Genomic DNA, 22,553 nt, shown 5'->3' with positions numbered 1-22,553 from the left:
TGTATGCTTCCAACCTTGTGATGACAGTTTTAGGATGTGACTGTGCCCAAAAGTAAGGTCTAAAATTATATGGTTTGATGAGTTTGGTGTGGAGGAACCTGAGTTGCCTTCACAAAGCCTTCACCTCAACCCTAATAAAAATCTTTGGGATATACTGCCTATTGTGTGCCAGACAACATCAACTTGTTCAACATCAGCACTAGACCTCTATTTACCAGATGGGCCAAATTCCCACAGACACGCTTTCCAGTGGAACCTGTTACAGCCCCAAAGTGTTGTTCAGCTGTGTATCAATGCTCATAGTTTTGGAATGGCATATTTAACAAACTCGTATATTGTAGGTGTGATGGTCAGGTGTCCACAAACTTTTAATCACATAGTGTAATTTCGAATAGTACAGCGAGCTCCTCCAGAGCACTTCAGGTTTTTTTTGTTCAGCCGCTGGTGTGCAACCAGCATAAGACTGCTTTCACACTGATCCATTTTTGCGTTAAAAAAAGATAAGAAAAATGCAAAACCATTAAATCCAATGGAACTCCCCACACTGCTCATTTGTGGGATCCATTGCATTTTTCAAAGTCCTGCTTCCTGCTTTTTTGTGCATGTTTAGTGAAGTGAAAAAAAAATGCACCAAAAACACACCTCATTGAAATGAATGGAAAATGCATGAAAAACACAGCGAAAAATGTAGCTACAACAAAAACGCAGCAAAAATGCACCGGCGGTTTGCATTTTTGGTGTCTTTTGAGTCACATGTCAGGGGAAAAACACCAGAAAAGTGGCAAAAAAGCACAGTAAAAACAGAGCAAAAACATGTCAAAAAACGCACATGCATCTTTACCTCGTTTTTGCAATTGAGCAGTGTGAAACACTAAGATGGGCAAAAAGGGTAAATCTACCCAGAGGGAACAAAAAGCAGTAATAAAAACCTGAGAGTGCCCCAACATGTGTCTGCTGTACAATTGAAAGGATGGTTTGAATTGAATTTTAAATGCAATCAGTAGTTTATTGTAAGGTTTAGTCTTAGGTTAGAGAAGACCGTCTACTATTTTCTTCAGTAGGGTTGTTAGAGAAGCCAGTCCTGACATCTGCCAGGAACAGAATGGTTTAATTTTTTTTTTTTTTTATTGAATTATCATCGCTTTAAGGTTTTCATTTTGATTAGAGTAAGGGACAAAGGGGAAAATGACTAGTCACCAGTTTTGTTTGTGGTATCCCTGCAGCTGAGTTTTTCCTCCATTACTCACTTACCATGCCATCTGCTGCACTGTATCTCTGTGTGGAGGCAACCATCTTGATAGAGGCAGGGCTTTGCTTCCTCATGTCAGAGCTTCATATCGAAGTAGAACAGAGAGTATCACCACATTTCACTTTGTATCTTTTGAGACTAGCAGCAAAGCCCTAGATCTCACACTGCAGATATACAGCTATGAAATTCTAAGCACAGGAGGGCCTAGGCACACTCACATACAAGAAAGTGCAATGTTATTTTTCAGGAGGGAAACATGCTTTCTTCAGGCTACTGCACAATCAACATACATAAATATTTCCTATACAAAGCAAATCTTCACTTCTTGATTCAAAGATGTATTTTAAAGTGAGCTTGATGAATAATTGAAATGTTGTATAAATCAATTCAAATCAATTTGTGCTGCCATTGCTGCATAATTGACAATGGGAAATCAATTGTTTTGGAACCATCGGATTTAGAGCAGCTGAGTTAAGCAACATGATTCTCACTAATCAATCAAGACAATGCACATGATTATTTAGAATGTTTTAATGCATTTAACAAACCTGGAAATATTATCTCCATAGCAGGCCACTACATGTTCAAGCTTTCTTTCTTGGTGACAGATTCAAACAAGGTCCTACAGCATTAGGAGGTGCCTGCTTGATCATCCCATGGCTATGTTGCAAACTTTAAAAAATATCAAGTCTAAGGCAAGTTTAAAGAGTAACTCCCATTTTCGTTGGGGAGTCTCTGGGTGTTCAATGCACATTGTAAGGATTTTAACAAACTTTGTTGCAGATGCCTACCTGTTTCTGCTCTGTAGAAAAAGCTGTTTGTTCCTCATTGTCTTTTGGATACTGAGGCTTTAGAAAGAGGTGTTACAGCCTTGAATGATGTAACCAGTGCTGGTGCTTCCACTAGGCAAACTAGGCAGCCGCCAAGGGCGCACTGCCATCTAGGGGCACCTGGGTGCAGCAAAGTCCGGCACTCTTTCTGTGTGGCCTATGGACCTTTTGTATGCTCATTTCTCTGCAAAGTCCCCCTCTCCTGATACACAGGGAATGATGGTATCTTTACTCTGCATAATTGTCTAGACTCTGAACCCCAGCAGGAGACATCAGAGGTGAGCCGAGCCTAGGAGGATGGTGTGCCATAAAGGAGACAGGAGGAGGAGGAGGTGAACAATGGTCGGGGTGAGGGGAGTGGATGCTGATTGATCGTGTGGGACACTGCCACATCATGAATGATCCTTCAGCTGAGGGGAGGGGCAGCAGAGGGGGAGGAAGAAAGGACAGAGGAAGATGCCAGGTGTCTGGGGCCAATGTAGTGGCTGAGCTGTTGCTCCTTCCAGTGTTCCTCTCAGACTCAGTCCCTTACTACAAGCCAGCTGGCGGTTGCCGATCACTGTGAAGTTTTGTAACTGTCTTTTTTTTTTTTGTTTCTCTGTCTAATTGGTTAATACAGTTAATTTATATTTGGATAATATATATTTTGCCTTTAATATTGGTGCTGGTGGCATCTTATGGCACTTATTTTTGCAAAATAAAAAAAATTTAGCACTTTCATGCTTTGTTGATTTAATATTTTCTACTGTTTTTAAAACATTTTTGTTGATTTATTTATTTGGGAGGGTGCAGGTAGCTGATCTTGCGTAGGGCACAAAATACTCTAGCACCGGCCCTGTGCGTAACCATGCCCCCATCTTACTCCCAGCGTCTGACATCACATTACTCGCTATTACTTCCCACGCTATCGGATCGGCTCACGAGCTTGTGTTCTTACTCCTATGATAAGTGAGTGGACAAGTTTCTTCTCTTTAATTAGTAAACCTTTGTTGCAGATTCTGAAGGGGAGGGACTTTTCATGATTCAACAGCTGATGCACTTGCAATGTCTTAATGAAGAAAGTTGCAGTGTCAACATCCCGTTAAAAGTGATTACCCTTTGGGAGTATGTCGCTAAAAAATATTTTTTGCGGAAGATGCCTGAAATATGACTTGTATCTAATTACAGCACTGCAGATTGGCAAGGGTGGCACAAACTATTTGGGCGCACATGCATGGGCTGGCGGCTGCCACCTTCTTATTTTGTTAAAAAAAATTGAGTCACTGGCCCTATAGGAATTTAGCTTATATGTCTGGTGGATTTATGGCAGAGAGACAGCAGATACACTTGCCTTTCAGGAATCTTCCATGGCATGTGGCGAACCATATAAATATCCCTGGCTTTCCCTCGCAGTTGATCGGCATTGGCTTGGTGCTCTCTCCTCCTTCCCACCCTTGTTGTAGGCACCTTAAGTGGTCGTTCACCCTTGCATCAAGGGGAGACTTTGTAGAATAAATAATTTGTATTATCTTGCTTGAGTTATGACTGTTTGAATTTATTCAGTATTTATTTTTTATGTTAATAAAGTTATTTGCCTATTTAGTGTAATAAAGCAATAAAAGTGCGGCGGCCATTCAATACCGTACATTTTTCGTTTGTTTATTTATTTATATAATTTAATTATTATTTTCTGATAAATTGGGTAGAAGAAGATTGTGTATCCTGCAGTCCCATGAAAAGTAAAGGCCATTTTTAATAACATTCAATTACAATATAGTTTGCGTTGCAATTATAAATGCTATATTATTTATTTATTTATTTTTAAAGATTTTTTTCACCGACAAAACTGAAGTTACCCTTTAAATCTGATTGGTGGAATTGAGAAACTTCTTAATATTACTCTTATTTTTTTTACGTCATGCTTAGTGTGATAATAAAGGCATTATTGGTTAATAATTCTGTACTTTGTTCAGACACAGAACTGCATGGAATAGTCTAACTCCATGCTGCTTTCATACAGCTGATTGACATTTACATAATATGTTTCAAACTGCTGCTTATTTGGCAATGCCTGCGTGAGTTAAAAGTAATCTTGCTAATACCTGATCTCCTCTGCCACGCTGAATCTTCTCTCCCATGTTGCAGATTTGCTATACAATGGTAAGAAGATATGATTAATCACACTTGATGCTCAAAAGTCACTGTCATCTAAATTTTACAAAACACAAAAATGCGCACAATAGGACATGTACCCGCTCATCTGTCTTCAGTATTCTCTGTCTGGCAGATTTTTTTGTATTAATTCTTGCTGCCTTCTTGTCAAGAGCTTTGTCAGTGATTGTTCACCTATCACACTTTTTTTTTTCACACTTCGCACAGCCTATTAAGTATTCTTGAGCTTGACAGAATAATTGAGATATCAAAAGAAAGCAAATTGGGATAAAGGTGTAGAGGCAGAAAAAGGTTAATCCCAAAGATAAAATTTAGAGTGTCAGCTCTTTTGCACAACAGCAGTGCCCCTAGGGAAAATTCAGAAAGCACCAAGAAACATGATATGGACTAAGTGCTGACAGGCATCAAGCCCTGGGCGTGTGGCTGGAAAAAATTCTATGTGTGAGACTGAGACCCGGAGCAGAAAAAAATACACATCGAATTCACATCACACTCCATGTGCTAAGAGAATAAAACAAAGGGAGGGAGAATGGGGGTTTACAAGAGAAAAGCGTGGGATAGAATAGAAAAATAAATTGTATAAGAGAAATTTATGAAGAATACGGGCAAGTTCTTTGTCAAACTGAGGAGCGCAGATAAGAAACCAAGGAAAGGTAAAATGGGTAGGAACAAAACAATATGTAATTCTAAACATGCTGGTTAATGTAGATGGTATACCAACACAATACTATTGAATTAGTCCTTATAAGAAAAATGTTAGATTTTATTTGTGTGCTTTCTTTATATCATTTTTCGAAGAATTCTTTACGCTCAATTTGTCTTCCTTTCAATTTTCGGTCAGGAAAGCGTATGTCATGCTAAAAATCAATATTTTCTAAAAGGGTCGTAATCATAAGGACCCCCTGCACCAATACACCATGCTGCTGTTGATTTCCATTGACATACATTTTCTGTATATGAATTTAAATCAATAGGCTTTGGAAAAGATGCATAAAAAATGCACAATCAAAGACACCTATTTCAACACAGGCCTCTAAATGATTTTGTCTGCCCTAACGGGACTGAACTGGGATTTTGCATATATTTCAATGTACTTTTTTATGCTCAGTATTAAAAATACAATTAGTAAAAAAGCTTTCTTTATTCTTGAGTAAATATGAAATCATGCACATGAATAATTCTCATTTACATTTTCTGTCAACAGGTGGAGCTCTAGTTTCCTGGTCACATATTTATTAGGCTTTCCTTTTATCTGCAAATTGTTTACAGAGCTCAATAGATTAGATTCAGGGCCTTATGGCATCTTCATAAGGAAAAAGTCTGCTTTGCTGTCAATCACACTAATAAAATTGCTGGCGAATAATCACAAAGGCCAAATTCCAGTTGCAGTTGGAGGGGGCAGTAAAAACATGCAGTTAAGCCCCCCATCTGCCCTCCTTAAGCTGCAAAGGCAGCAGACGGGACTGTAAACGTGCCACAGCTGAGATGTTTTGCATGGCGCTGCAAAAATGATCCCCTCCAGTTACATTTGGTGGCCAGTACTACTTGCTGAATTGCTGAATTCAACTGAATGGGCTACTCTGCAATTGCCCCACAAAACATGATCATACACATGGTTGTGGCGCGGTGGTGCAGCTTTTTAGGGGGTTACAACAGTTGGTGAGAAGGCAACTTCACCGCCTGTCAAACACCATCTGAAAAGTGATCGCATTTCAGTTATTATTATTTTTATACAGTGTTTATATAGCGCCAAAAAGTTTGCTCAGCGCTGTACAATATAGTAGTTGGCACTGCAAGTGTAAACGAGTCCTAAGAGTAACAATCAGTTGATGAACAGATTAAATAAATGTCTCCCCATGGTATAAGCTACACCTAAACCATAGATAGCCATTTATTTTCATGTGTTTAGCATCTGACCGCTACATTTAGGCCTTGTGCACACAGGCAGCATAGGGTTGGTAAAAACAGGTGGTTGATTCCGACCTCCCGCCTGCTTTTGGTTTTTTATACATTCTTTATTTATGAAAAGAAATAAAGTTTATAACAATTACACTGGGTAATATTACAGTGTATCAACACAGTGATAAATAACACAGGTTACCAACATATATACATCCAAAGGCTGCGATAAAAGAAGCGCCCCAAAGGAAGGAAAGGTAGTTGATATTTAGCACCATGGGGGCTCTCATCCAAGTAAGCCTATAGAAGAAATTTGGTTGTAAACAGGGCAACACAGTGCATTACCTAAGTGGGTGGTAAGTAAAAAATGATAGAGCATTACAAAAAAGTCTCATACATGGAATTCTGACAGGGTCGGGGGAATAACCAACTTTAGCTAGAATTCAAGTTAAAGGAGAGCCACAGAGGAAGAGAGAGGGGGGTGTAGAAAAAGAAAACAATCATGGAGGAAGATAGATAGCTACACCAGATGAGGAAGACACGTAGGGGTTGATTTACTAAAACTGGAGAGTACAAAATCTGGTGTAGGTAGCCAATCAGCTTCTAACTCCAGCTTATTCAGTTAAGCTTTGATAAAAAAAAACCTTGGAAGCTGATTGGTTTTTGGATGTTTCACTCTCCAGTTTTAGTAAATCAACCCCATAGTACCTATGGCCAGTTCACAAAACTGGTTTACTGAAGGTGGATGAGAAGTCTAACCAGTAGAACTACGTGGTGTGGAATTTGGAAGCAGTCCCTTAATCGAGTTAGTGAGGTCTTCCATTCTTTCAATGTCTTCGATTCGATGGAGCCATTGCTGTACAGTGGGTGGTGAATGGAATTTCCAAAGAGGCAGAATGCAGGAATGAGCCGCATTGACCAAGTGAATGATAATGGAATTTCTGTAAGTTTCAAATGGAAAATCATTGTGGCGAAGGAGGAAGAAGCCTGGTTCTTTTGGTATGTGGTGGGTCGTGAATCTTCCACCAGCCAGCAGTAATCTGGTTCAGATGGGTAAATAGACTTTAGAAACCTGAGGGTACAATACCACCATGTGACAAGCTTGTATCCAGATTCCTGGCATGTACTACTTATGGATGAATGGAAAGATAAGGTAAGAATCTTAGTTCCTGCCTGAGGAGATAGAACTGTGTGATGGCCTAATCCCCATTGGTCCAGGAAGCGAGATCTGTGAGGATTCTGGTAATAATAACTTGTAAGTGAACAAAATTTCAATCTGCATAAATCCTAAATGCCTAATCTTGGCCAGTTTTGAAGCCCAGATGAAGTTATTAATGCATTGTAATGATTTGAAATAACTTGCTGGGATATGAATAGGAATTGCTTGGAGTGGGTACAGGATCCCACTTTTAATTTTACATGGCTGCCACGTAGGGTGGTATACCTGGTCGTGTCTGTAACGATTTGCAGCAAATGTATCTTAACCCCTCTCTTCTTTTTTCGGTAACAGATTGTCTCTATGACAAAATCTCAGCCCTGTCCTGCCCCAACCTGGCCACCTCTGTCTACAACAGTTCACTGTTATCCACCGTGGACACATTGGCCCCCCTCACTACACACAGAATTAGGCCCCGACTGCTACAGCCCTGGCAAACAGACAATACCAGATGCCTCAAAAAACGTAGCTGGAGCATTTATGGCGTAAGACTAAGACCAAGCAAGACTTCGACCAATATAAATTTGCCCTTCAAAAATACAACGCCTGTCTTCACACTGCCAAACAGACCTATTTTATCACTCTCATTAACACCCTCTCAAGCAATCCTCATCAACTCTTTTCTACCTTTACTCTCTACTTCATCCCTCTTCACTTCCACCCACTAACTCACTCACTGCCCAGGAGATCGCTAATCACTTTAATATAAGATTGATACAATTTGTGACGAGATCTCCACTGTACAGATATCTCCCTCACCCTACACTCCTTGTCCACCTGCACAATCTATACTTCCCTTGTTTAACCCAGCTACTATAGAGTTGGTTGGTAAAGTTTTATCTAAAGCCCATCTAACCACCTGTTCTCTGGACCCTGTTCCCTCACAAATACTACGGTCACCCTCTGGTTCTATCCTTCACTCCTTAACTCATATCTTCAATCTCTCCCTTTCTACTGGCATTTTCCCCAACTCTCTAAAACATGCGCTAGTAACCCCCATACTTAAAAAGGACTCACTGGACCCCACCAATCTTAGAAACCTGAGACCCATTTCTTTACTCCCTTTTGTCTCTAGTCCACAACCGGCTGAGCTGTCACCTTATTGAGAATAACCTTCTTGATCCCTTTCAGTCTGGATTTTTCCAACAACACTCCACAGAAACTGCTCTCCTAAAACTCACAAATGACCTGCTAATCACTAAAACTAATGGCCACTATTCCATACTCTTACTCTTGGACACCTCCGCTGCCTTTGACACAGTTGACCACCCCTCCTCAAAAAGCTCTATTTACTTGGTCTCCGTGACTGTACTCTCCGTTGGTTCAAATCTTACCTATTTCACCGCACCTTCAGTGTCAATTACAACTCTACCTCCTCTTCTCCTACTCCTCTTACTGTCGGGGTCCCCCAAGGTTCTGTCCTTGGACCTCTCCTATTCTCGATCTACACCTCTTCCTTGGGTCAGCTGATAGCTTCCCATGGTTTCCAATACCATTTCTATGCTGATAACACACAAACCTATCTCTCTACTCCTCAACTCACCCCATCAATTTCCTCACGTATCACCAATTTACTAACAGACATATCAGACAGGATGTCACACCACTTCCTAAAACTCAACCTATCCAAAACTGAGCTCATAATATTTCCTCCCCCACGTGCCTCTTCCCCTGATTTCTCAGTCAGGATCAATAGCACCACTATCAACCCATCCTTGCATGCCAGAGTGCTAGGGGTAACCCTGGATTCTGAACTATCCTTTCAGGCCCACATCCAATCACTGTCAAATTATGCCGCCTCAACCTCCGCAACATCTCCAGAATGCAACCCTTTTTAACTAATGATACCACAAAGCTCCTAATTCACTCCCTAGTTATCTCTCGCCTCGACTACTGCAACTCCCTTCTCATTGGCTTACCTTTACATAGGCTATCCCCCCTCCAGTCCATAATGAATACTGCTGCCAGGCTCTCCCACCTCACCAACCATTCAGTGCCTGCTACCCCTCTCTGCCAATCCCTCCACTGGCTTCCACTCGCACAACGAATAGATTTCAAAATACTAACAACAACTTACAAAGCCATCCACAAATCTGCCCCCAGCTACATCACTAACCTGGTCTCAAAATATCTACCAAACCGCTCTCTTAGATCCTCCCAAGACCTTCTGCTCTCTAGTTCCCTTGTCACCTCCTCCCATGCCTGCCTCCAGGACTTCTCCCGAACTTCTCCCATCCTATGGAACTTCCTCCCCCAATCGGTCTTTCTCCTAATCTACCCACCTTTAGATGATCCCTGAAAACCATTCTCTTTAAGAATCCTATCCTGCTTCTAACTAGTAAACTGCTTTTTATTTCCTCCATCAGCTCATCCCCCAACAACTATTACCTTTTGTATCACTCAACCGTTCCTCCTAGATTGTAAGCTCTAACAAGCATTTCTCTCTGTTTCCTCTTGTACCAAATTGTACTGTAACTGTAATGTCTACCTTCATTTTGTAAACTGTTTTCGCTATATAAATCCTGTATAATAATAACCAGAAGTTGCAGCTTTCAGACTGCTGATACGTTTGGGAAACTGATAGAGTCCCTGAGGGGACAATTCTTTCTAACGACTCCTCTTCATCTGTATAGTGGCACAGTGCCATCTACTGGATGGAGGAAAACCTGCACCTGACTATACTCCAGCCCAACGAACCCAGCAATGTCAAGACATTGCAATCTGGTGCTCAGGTTCCGCAGTTTGGATCCTGCTCTGGTATTTTCTACTTTGACGCCATTGGGAGCCCAGCTGCCTCTTCTGGAAGCGGACAGCCCCTGAAGACACGCACCAGCTTCACCCAAGGGCCACTGTGTGTTTCTGTTCTGGAGACTCCTGGGCTATGCGAAATGGATGTCCCAGGACGTTTTTGAGAGGAGATGTGAAACCTTAATGCTAAGGGGCCTCTAGGGGGGCAAATAATACACATAGACCTAACCCCTAGATTTGCCTACAAGCCACTTCTTACTGTTGAAATGCGGGTGAAAGAAGTCAACATTTACCTTGGATTAGAAAAGTTTACTTACCAGTGAAGATGTCATAATAAGTTTGAAGAAATGTGGTCAGAATGGTTGAATACACCCGGAGTGGCACCAATGGCTATGATCCGTGACCGATTACCATAGTAATGTATTACCTTTTTAAAACTCTGTACTAGTGCGTGACCAGATGTGATTAAAAAGAACATGGTGTCCAGCAAGACAATACGATTTTCTATCCAGTGTGTTGAACTTGGAAATCAAATCTTCTCTCCTGCTATGTAGCTAAATTCCACAGTTATTTACCTAAATGGGCTGAAGGGCTGTACTTCAAATAAAGATCTTCCACTAGAAGGACTAAATTAATTAAATAAAAATATAATAAAAGTTACAGGTGATATTTGGCAGAGCATTGTACAAATAACATACACTTTCACTCTTCCTGTTATTACAATTTTTATTGGATTTGCACACATCATGTCTCACTGCCTCTGTTTTCTTAACCAACATTTCACTATGAGAAACATTTTACTAGTAACAACATTTATTTATATGGGAAATAATATATACTAATTGTTGAAAATATTATCCATATAGTGATGTGGACATTTTTGTATAGCTGGAGCAATAGAGCTGCATAATTTAAATTAATCCATTAATCTTAAATCCTTCTGAAAATGCTAATTACCTGGCTCTCATGCTGATCCTCTTCCTTTAGCACTTTGTGTCTCTAACCCAGAGCAGGTTTATAGATAAGATATTTTCTTTGACATTCCTAAACTGAATAATTGTATTAGGTTAGTGACTTATACATTAGTGGGATAGAATATCTGCCAGGCAATTGGTATATTTAAAAGGTTGTCAGCAATGACAGTCCAAATTCTGCATGCCATTACTACTAATGTTATGAGATAGGAGAAGTAGGAGAGGTACTGAAAGATGTAAGTATATATATATATTTTTTTCTTTCCTCCAATACAGCCAGGGTTCTGCAGCATATTGCCACTATTAGTGCAGGCACTTGGGAAGAGTCCTGTGAATCCAAGCTGCTCTACTTCCAGACATATCAATTAACAGACATTGCAGTTATGTGCTAACATTTAAAGGCATATTCCACCTTTTAAACAATAAATGCACCCATATTGCAAAAAAAAAAAAAAAAAAATTAGTGATTAGTGCATCGTGAATGCATTGCACAGTCTCTGGCAAAATATTTCTTCAGCCTCAGGACTGTATAGAGGTACGGACCTTCTGTTATGGAAATGGAGCTAGCAATCAATGGAATATCACTTCTATGACGTCACGGGTTGATTTGCTAAAGGCATGCAGACTGTGCACTTTGCAAAGTGCAGTTACCCCAGAGCATAGTAGATAAGGTAAAGCTTCACTTTGCAAAGAATATCCAATCACGTGCAAGGAAAATAAAAAAAAATGCATTTTTGTTTGCAAATGATTGGATGAGGGAAGCCATCAGAGCTTCTGCTCATTTACTAAGTTCTGGAGCTATTGCACTTGCAGAGTTCAACTGCACTTTACAAAGTGCACAGTCTAATTGCCTTTAGTAAATCAACCCTTATGAGTCCCTCTGTCACATGGGATTTACAGTCTTGGATTCACAAATCTGTGTGCATGGATCAGGTAATGGATGATACAGCTGGGCTGGGTGGAGTCAAGCACAGCCACACCAATTAAAAAAGAAAATACAAGATGCTGTGGGGTGAAAAACCCTGTGATATGGGTAAATAGGGGAGGTTTCAGGTATTGCACCATATTTCATGTTATACCCTATGTATGGGTTAAACAATATCATAGAGGAGAATTTAGCCTTTAAACAGCGCACTGTTATAACTGAATATCACCCCCTCACCCCCTCACTCTCCGCCCGCATTGCCCACCTCCTGAACGACATATCACACTGGATGTCGCTCCATTTCCTCAAATTAAACCTGTCCAAAACCGAGCTCCTGGTCTTCCCCCCAGCCTGCGCCCACCCCAACCTCTCCATCACTACTAACAACGCCACCATCACTCCAACCCCACATGCCAAAGTCCTGGGTGTCAACCTGGACTCAAACCTTTCCTTCCAACCTCACGTCCAATTACTATCAAGGTCATGCAGGCTCCACCTCCGCAACATCTCCAAGATACGTACATTCCTCACCCCAGACACTACTAAACAACTCGTACACTCCCTCATCATCTCACGCCTGGACTACTGCAACTCCCTTCTCACTGGCCTACCCAAACAAACGCTATCCCCACTCCAGTCGATCCTGAACTCAGCGGCGAGACTCATCCACCTCACCAACCGCTCCACATCTGCCACCCCCCACTGCCAATCCCTTCACTGGCTCCCGATTGCCCAGCACATCAAATTCAAACTGCTAACCCTGACCTACAAAGCCATTCACAACGCCGCCCCAAACTACCTAATTGACCTGATACCCACATTCCACCCTACCCATGCCCTTCGCTCCTCACAGGACCTCCTACTCTCTAGCTCCCTGGTCTCCTCCTCCCATGTCCGACTGCAGGACTTCTCCAGGACTTCCCCATCCTTTGGAACTCCCTACCCCAATCCATCAAACTGTCACCTACCCTCCTCACCTTCAGGCGCACCCTGAAAACCCTCCTCTTCAGGGAAGCCTACCCCACCCTCACCAAACAACTGACCTCCTCCACTCCTCCCACCACTCCATCCCCCACAGCCATTTCCTCCTGTACCACTTTCCCCTCCCTCCTAGATTGTAGCTCGAAAGAGGAGGGCCCTTGAACCCCTCGTGTATTGTATTGTTACTGTCTTGTCTCATGTTCTGTCCCCCACTATAATGTACAGAGCTGAGCAAACCCTTTGGCGCTATATAAATACTGTATAATAATAAAATAATAATAATCATAAACTGTCATGAAATAAAGACCCACTGAGCAGGTGACTACAAAATGCAGTCGAAAAGTTGGACCTGTCTGTCTCCAATTCTACAAATCTGACATTTTTAAATTGGGGACATTTGGTGCTTAGCATCTTCATTCTTCCTATAGGGTGATTTTGTAAAAAAAAAAAAAAAAAAGGCTTTGACTTTTTCCAATATGCTTTAAAAACACAGGTTAAGATTACATTTCAAGGGAGTACTGGCCTAGCAAAAATCCTTTGACCATAGGAACATACCACCCTGTGTATTTTTTTTTTTACCAGGACATGTGCTTTTTTGATAAACTTTGTGCAAATTGTGCCCCATTGAATAGAAAAGGACCAGTACTGATTACAGGAACACTCTAGAATTCTATGCTATGCAGCTGCAGAATTTTTATGTGTCAATTAAAGTTTCAAATGACACTAGCCACAATTAAGTTATTGGTCTAGCTTTTTAAACAGTGCCGCCATTGAGGATTTCCTGTGTTTTTCTCTGAATTTTTTTCATCCACTACCACTAGTAGGTGATAATGACACATGGCTACCTAGAATTTCATTGCATAGATAACAACATCCTGATTATTTAAATAATTTCTCCAATAAGTGTGCTTTCAACTAAGCTTCATTGAATTACGTCTTCCTTCAGCACTTCCTTTTGGGTTTTTCTTTGTGTAAATGTGATAAAGTTTCTTTCTTGTATATTCATCATTTCAGATGATTAAGACTCAATTACACAGAAACTTTACTGGGTTATTTACAACTGTTTCCAGGGTTAAGCTAGCTGCCATACTGAATTAAAAAAATTAACCAATGGCCATGTTTTCCATTTTTAGAAATGATCACTTGTATTTTTTAATTGTTTGTTCTACTAACCGTATCAAGGATCAATTACAAAAGATTATCTTTCTTATAGTAACCTATTGATTAAAAATGTCACACTGTATAGTAATATTCAAAAAACTGTCCCTTGCAACTTAATATATATTATTCCCCTAATATAGAAACAAATCACAGCTATAAAATAACATATAAAATAACACATACAGTTTTATAAAATCAGGTCACAAAAAAACAGAATAGTACAAAGGTAAGCGTTTTTGAAATACTAAACAACAAACATGTTTCAGGCACGGAGAAAGTTACTTTTGACAATAAGTGCACGAGTATGCACAGTATAAATATATTTATTCCATGTAGCTGTATATTTATACTGTAATTATGCACATGTCCAAACAGACAAGTTTACTTTGCCAGTGCCCTTAGGCAATAATTGGCACCCCAGATGAGAACCTAAGAAATCGTAACAATCTAACAAAATTGTTTCTAGTTTATTTAGAGAGATTAAAAAAACAAGTAGATTTTAGTTTAAAAACACTTAACAGGGATAGTGATTGCCTTGCAGCAGCCCTATAGTAGAACCTGGGTTATGGGTGTCATGGGTAACAGAGAGGTGAGTATGTGTATTTTATTTCCTACCTCCTACACTAATACATAATGGGGCTAATAACACAGTGCAAAGAGCAAAGATGGAACCCAATCAGATATGTGCTTTTTAGCAATTTAAACTGAAGCTCAGATCAGATGGCAGCCTCTTCCACCAGCATCTGCAGTCTATTTTACTGAGCCATTGAAACAGTTTCTCCTTAGGGCTTTACACTGAACCCCAAATAATTTCAAGCTTGCAGGGAAATGGCTTCTGAATTTAGCTCCATGGAGATACTGCCATGTATGCACAATACACTGTGACTCAGTGAAGAGGGTTGGAGCCACCAGAGCTGTAGTGTGGCTGCTGGTGGAGGTGGTGGTGGATAATCTGATGTAAGGGGAAGGCAATAAATATAGAATGGGGAGGGCTAAGAGAGGCAGTTGGGGAAAATATATGTAATGGTACAATTGTATTCTCATTTTCATTATTGTTCTTAGCACCATGTTATTAAAGCTGAATTCCAGGCATACAGCTAAATACCTAGTTACTTCTGAGAAAGGGGTAACTATGTACCCCAAAACATTGTGTCATAGGACCTCATGAGCTATCTGACTGCTATGAAATACTTTTGTATCTCTATACAGTGTATTTGTTTATATACAGTATGCTGTAACTCATTTGTACATTGGATGACATTTGGGCATATTTCTTATGCCTTTTAAGTTATAGGCATACTTTCCTGAATGTATACTTTTCTGGCTTTGATATAAAACCTGCATCACTGAAGTTTGGGTTTGCTTGCCTTCTTGTTATTATTATAATTGTTTGGGGTAAGAGGGTGGTACCCTTTTGTAAATGGCACCCCTACATACAATATACACCATTCACCCAAATGAGTAGGTCCCCTTTTGCTGCCAAAACAAATCAAAGCATGGACTCCACTAGTTAAACTACCTCTGCCAATTTGCCTTCTTTTCATAGTACATCCTGGTGCCATCTCATTCCTCGACCATCCACATGATGTAAAAGAAAAACTAGGATTATGGCTGATCAGTGTATATGTTTTTGTAATTAGTGTGCAAGGACAAACTAACCACTTCCATACAACTAAATACACACCTGTAATAAATATTGTGAAGTCTTTTCTCCTGCCATAGGATTTATCTGTATTATCTAGGCAGTTCTGAAATTTTTACAGTCCTACCAGACAGTAAAGCCACATTGGTGACCTTACATTTTTGTTCTGAATTTAGGCAATACACTTTGGTCATCTTCCTGCCTGCAGCCTGTTCTTAGACAGTAATGGAGCAGCACCGTTCTGCTGAAGGCCATCCCCTTCCCATCTTGGTGCTGCACAGGGGGATCACAAAAGACTATTACTTTCAAAATTGGATACTTACACTAACTGCAATAAAATGTTTTATTAGTTCTTAATGAATGCATAACTGCATATTTTGGTGTAAATATATGTCAGTTGTAGATATATACACTCACTGGCCACTTTATTAGGTATACCTTGCTAGTACTGGATTGGACCCCCTTTTGCCTTCAGAACTGCCTTAATTCTTCATTGCGTAGATTCAACAAGGTGTTGGAAACATTTCTCAGACATTTTGGTCCATATTGATATGATAGCATTCCTCAGAGATTTTGGTTCATATTGACATGATAGCATGCCTTTCTATCATCTTGAACCCGTCTGCCCATTCTCCTCTGATATCAACAAAGTATTTTCACCCACACAACTGCCGCTTACTGGATATTTTCTCCTTTTCAGACCATTCGCTGTAAACCCTAGAGATGGTTGTGCATGAAAATCCCAGTAGATCAGCAGTTTTTTAAATACTCAGACCAGCCCGTCTGGCACCAACAACCATGCCACGTTCAAAGTCACTTAAATCCCCTTTCTTTCCCATTCTGATACTCGGCTTGAACTTCAGCAAATCGTCTTCATCAAATCTAGATACCTTAATGCATTGAGTTGCTACCATGTGATTGGCTCATTAGCAATTTGTGTTACCAGGCAACTGAACAGGTGTACCTAATTTTGTGGCCGGAGAGTGTATAATCTCAGCTTTAAGCTGAACTCTGAGATAACCAAATGTTGTTTATATGAGAGAGGCATGTGTATTTTTGCTTGAATCTTGATGTGCTTTGTGTATTTCTAATAGATATGAGCAGTGTGAAATTTTGCCTTGTACTGGGGCTTCCTATAATATAGACTGGTCACTGCTGCTCTCTCTCCTTGTGCAGGGTGACTGGTCTTGTCTCCACCCTCTCCTCTAGTTTTCTTCAGGCAGCCTATAGTAGGTGATGCCTTCTGGACTCCACCCACAGCTCTGCTCTATGCACAGGCTAGGTGCAGAACAGTGATCATGTAACTAATCACTAGGCTTGAAAATGCATTGCTACACACAAAGTGAAATTGAATTTTTTGTGGCTATTGAGGAATAATATATATATATATATATATATATATATATATATATATATATATATATATTTGTGCCTGGAGTTCAACTTTAAATAAAGCCATGCTTGTGAAGTACAGACTGTTATACTTGTGTCTGTGCTTCATAAATGTTTTGTTCTTTTTGCATTGTGAAGTGTTTTATGATTTTAAATATGTCCATGTAACAACCCTGAATGAAATCATGGCAAATGTGCATATAGTCATGTATACTTGTCTTATATACATGTCACGTATAAACAGCTACGTATATTGACATTTATAGTTTCTTGAAAACCTTACTTATTGAATGTACAGTGTGAAGTTTTTTTCTGTAGCCACATATGTACAGGCCCATGATCAGTTGTGTATAAGTAATAAATTCAAATGTTAATAAAGACTTATCAAACAGAACCTGTTAATAAATGTACCATATTTGATGTGTAACATGTCAGGTAATGATAACAGCCTGGATATAAAATATAGGCCCAGTTCTCTATCACATACAGCATAAACCATCAGTTACATGATGATCAAATAGGTATATTAATAATAAAGGGGACACACTAAACAGTATATAAATATTGTGCTCTCATCTCATCATGAAGGATTGACTTTGTGTCCAGCTGGTTGTGACTCTGTGAAATGAAGGGAGGGATGGTGATGGAGTCCCCAGAGGCACACAATGGAGCTTTTACAGGTATTACAGCTCAGAGAAGACACAGAGCAGATACAATCTCAGCACAAAGTTTCCCCCATAATCCTCTTGTTTTAATGTAATTAGATCTCCCAGGGATTTGAATAGATCTTGTTTCTTTGTTGGCAATAGTGATTCGGGAAACCTATAGTTATCAGAGGATTAGCATCTGATCATACACTGTACTATGCAGTCCTGATTTAATATAAACAAATTAACAGGGATATGGGTGTGATTTAATACATCATTTTCAACTACAGGATTAGAGGTCTATGATTCCAAAGCGTTGCTCCGTTGATCAAATAGAAATGGTGCATAACATTTGAAAAACTTTTATGTTTGGGTGTTTTTCAGACTAATTTGATTGTTTCACAGTATGTGTATGAATACCTAATGCTCAGAACATTGATATTAATTACTCTGTACATGAACAAATGCAACACGAAGTTTGCGTGTCCTGCATATACAATATAATTGTTTGCATGCAGGCCTACATGTATTGTGTGCATTTTCTTTGCAGAAACACTTTCCTATATACATTTACGGGTTTCAATATATACGAAATATGCACTCACAGTTACAGTTACGTATTGTCATAGACTAGCCTACAGTACACATTTTTGTATTTTGTGGTCTACACATACACTTTGTTAGAGAAACACTTTGAAGCACACTGACCTGCATTATACATGGCATGCAAACAAATGTGCAGTGTTATGGCACCATCAAAATATTTTCTGTTGACCAGGTACTTATTTTGCTGTTCTTTTCCTTATGCGCATCTGTGGTCAAATTGACTAGTCGCTGTAGAACTCTTGTTTATCCATAGGGAGTTTTATATATATATGCATTTCATCCCCTTGTTTTAGTGTAAGTTCTTAATCTTGAACAGATTCCCAGAGAACTGGGATATTTGTTCAGGTTAAGTTCTTATTCTTGAGGCTGTGGTGTTCATGGGTTTTGGACTCTTTCATGATTAAATGAAAGGGCTTAAGTGAGAAATGATTTGATAATACCTCTAGCTTTCAAGTCAGCGTGCAGGTTGCTTGTAGTTACCATTAATCTCCTCAGAGATGGTGACTGCTTCAGCACCCAATGGAAGCTTATCACTGTACTCTGATCCAACTTCAAACTCTTCCTGGTTTGTTTTAGATTGGGAGTTTGGAAGGTTCTCTTCTAACACACTTCCCTCAGCCTCTCTCTCAACTGCTGCTGCTTCTTCTTCTTCTGCTGGGACTGCCTCTGCTTCACCTTCATCTCCACCAGCTTCGCTAGGGACAGAGTTCTTTTCTGACTCTACAAAAGAAGCTCTAGGATCAAAATCAGCAGCCATGTGCTTCTCTTCGGGATCTGGTTTGTGCGTCTTCATTATTAATTTGTAATTTTTGCCATGGTATTTTGTAATTAAATGACAGCAAGAGGCTCCCAATAGAGGAATAGTGGCCAACCCAAGAAGGAAAATGCTTACCACAATAATAATGATCAAAGATGGCACTTCCTTCTTAGTGGTGAAAACTACTTGCACATGACAGTCTTCTCCTTTATATGTTAAGCATACAGAGTAGTTAGTGCCAGGAGTTAGGCCTTGAAACCAGTAGGAGTTTACTCGATATTCAATTTCTGACCACTGAACCACAGAAAACCCTTTGGGACTTTCTTGGCATAGGTACAGCATCTTGAGCGGTTGTATTCCTGGACGTGTACTATAAGGAGTAATCTGAACTTTAGCTTCTTTTTCAGAAACATCTAGAGCAATAACTCCCAGTTCAAAGAGGTGAGGTTTTAAATTAGCACTGTCATTGAATGCATGGTTGGAAACATGCAACCCTCCCACCTTTGGTCCACATTTCTTCTCATCTGAATGTGGATGCTCCATATCCTCAAGACTATTCTCATTTGTTTGCTCAGTGGGAATAACAGCCTTTATTTTTTCTTCAGTTTTATCTGGATTGATAACATTGTTCCCTGAAACTTTAGACACTATTTTCTTTCCATCCACTGGTATTTTTCCTGATGCTGGATCCTCAACCTTGGTTAGATATTTTTGACTGCCTGCCACCGAGACATTTACAGAACTCTGGCTACTTCCCATCTCATTAGTGGCCAAACAAGTATAGGCCCCCTCTAATTTTTTGCTAAGGTGAGGGATAACTAGAGTTCCATTCTGATAAACCACAAAGTGTCCAGATACTTCAGCTTTGGATGTGTCAGTGGGCAATTTGATCTCAGTTTCTTTAGTTGCATTATGAACTTTCCATTGTATGGTTGGTTTGGGGCTACCAGTGACTAAGCAGTGAAGTGTTAGAGTGAATCCATCATATAATTCTGTGCTGTCAAGGTTAGGGTGGTAGCTTAGCTGCACAGCAGGAGCTCCACATGGTAAATCTGGAATTTTAGAAAGTGGCTTTCCTTGAAGATCTTCTGGTGAAGCACACACGATTAAGTCCTTCTCTGCCACAGTAACTTGTGCTTCTCCAGTCCACGTTTTAAGCCACATAAGTGAACAAGTGCAATGGAAGGGGTTATTGTAAATCTGGATATGATGTAAGGAAACCAAAGGTTTAAAGGTTCCCTCATGAATAACAGAAAAATGATTGTTATTGATCCTCAGAGACCTCAGGTCTTTTAAGTTGTCAAAAGCATTCACTGGCAAGTTGACCATGCGATTGTTGTTCATTTTCAATAGCTGTAGAGAAAGCAGACTGGCCAGATCTTCCCAGGGAAAATCCACAAGTTGGTTGTGACTAATATCCAGATTTTTAAGATACAGCAGAGTGGCTAAAGAGCCCTTTTCTACAGTACTAATGTCATTGTGAGCTAACCACAATGATGTCACCTGAGGCACCCCAATAAAGTTAGACTTCTTTAAAGAACTTATTTTGTTTGCTGAAATACTAAGAGTTGTAACATTAGAAGGAAAACCTGTTGGGACCTTTTGCAGCTTCTTGTAGGTACAGTCAGCAAACTGTTGATTGTATTTATCCACACAAGAGCAAGGTTCAGGGCAGCTGTAGGTTGACCCAAGGAGTGTCACAGCAGCATACAGGAATAGTAGAATATCCATTATTCCACCTAGAAAGAAAGATAAAAAATATTGTAAAATAAACTATGGAATGACATGTCTGTTTATATTTGTTAGGTAAACGTTAAATTGTGTATACGCACACTAATAAAAGTTTAAAATGCCTCCCATATGGCCAACAGTTATAAATAAGGTAGTGCCCTCCTTCAGTTAGGCTGCTAGGCTAAATTTAGTTTTTGACTTCATTGCAGACAGTGGAGCAGCAATTGAATGAGTTTGTCTAGTCAAAGTTTTCAGGCTGGGTGTTTGATTTCTCTCATTTGCTTCTGGAAGAAGCTTCCAGAATATTGGGCAGGGACAGTCAAATAACCAACATACATATTTATCATGCTCCAGCCAATCCCTGGAAGCCACTGCCATTCACACTATGTCTTGAATTGTTTTATATGAATTCAAGACATTCTCTGATTGGAAGAGGTGTAAAGGAGCAGTGATGAAGTGAGGATGGTATCTATAGTACATATTGTGCGGCAAACATGGTTTTGTGGCAGCAATGCAGAGCAATTTAGAATGGGAGGGTAGAGAGAACTTTGTAGGCAGAGACAGTAGTCCACTCTGTACTGCACATTCATGTTTAATGAAAAACTTAAATGCGAACAGAACAATAGGACTACAGGTAATATAATGTCTTTATTATAAGTCTTTTATTTATTTTAACTGAATTTTATTAGAAATGTCTGTAATAAACATGAAAGAGGTGCAAGAAAGTTAACGGTGGTGTTTTATAATACAAAACAAAAATTACTGTAAAAATTGAAAAAAATGAATTTCACATTAGGATAGGAAGAGGAACCAGTTCTGATTTATCAACCATGTAAAAACCACATATAAAATATAAGCACACTGCCAATGCTCAAGTGCTAAGGGCTATGAGTCAACCACTTGAGTGAAAACCTCTTCTTATACACTAATCCAGTTCTACTGATGTCATGGAGTCTTTCACAGCCTTCATCAGATCAGGGAAATCATCAACTAAAAATAATAAAAAGAGAGAGTACATTGGCCTCATGCAAAACCAGATGCAAAAACACCACTTTATTATTTAAAATCCCAAAAAATTTAAACATATTAGAATCACAGTCATGTAACCATCCTGCATGTCTCATCAACAGGACTTCTTTAGATCTGGACATGGGCCCACTGAATCAGGATTATTGAAAGACAAGCATGAGTATTAGTAAGTTAGCTCGCACAAGAGGTCCTGCCCTTCGAAATGTGTCAGTTGATTTGTACCGACTGAACCATGCAGTAGGGGTTCTCTTATAAGTCACTTAAATGATCGAGATGTGAAAAAGGTCCTGTCCATGAGAAATAATGACTAATAACATGGCAGTGATTCTGATATCTTTGTGAGTATTTTATCAGATTTTAAATAAAGTGCAACGCAAGACAGAAGCTCACACTTTTTTTTATGATTTTAATCCACTGATGTAAAAACCACACATTAATGGCTTTTAAACTATAGAGAATTATTTTGATGGAAGCCTAGAGCTTTAGTCAGCCTAGCTGTGTGTCTGTTTTCTAAGCATGGAGCGTACCATCTCAGTCACTTGTGTGAGCTGGCAACAGCAGGTTGTGCTACAGATATAATTTTGTATTAAGAAAGTTTAGCCAATCAGCAGGCAT

At 39.7% G+C, this 22,553-nt stretch overlaps 1 protein-coding gene across 1 annotated transcript in view; it reads right to left on the bottom strand.

The window, feature by feature from the left end:
- Nucleotides 1-10,801: 10,801 nt before the first annotated feature.
- Nucleotides 10,802-22,553, bottom strand: part of ISLR2 (immunoglobulin superfamily containing leucine rich repeat 2) — a 43,905-nt gene continuing 32,153 nt past the window's right edge. The window contains exon 2 of the mRNA XM_089671378.1: nt 10,802-20,917. Within this exon, the coding sequence (XP_089527504.1) occupies nt 18,876-20,909 (2,034 nt within the window). The 5' untranslated portion in view covers nt 20,910-20,917 and the 3' untranslated portion in view covers nt 10,802-18,875. The remainder of the gene's footprint in view (nt 20,918-22,553) is intronic.

This window comes from Staurois parvus, unplaced genomic scaffold (genome assembly GCF_062004578.1).
Source record: "Staurois parvus isolate SC_StPar_1 unplaced genomic scaffold, SC_StPar_1.0 ptg000105l, whole genome shotgun sequence".
Classification (NCBI taxonomy): domain Eukaryota; kingdom Metazoa; phylum Chordata; class Amphibia; order Anura; family Ranidae; genus Staurois; species Staurois parvus.
The sequence above is the reverse complement of the archived record's forward strand: the minus strand, read 5'-3'. Positions and strand labels throughout refer to the sequence as shown.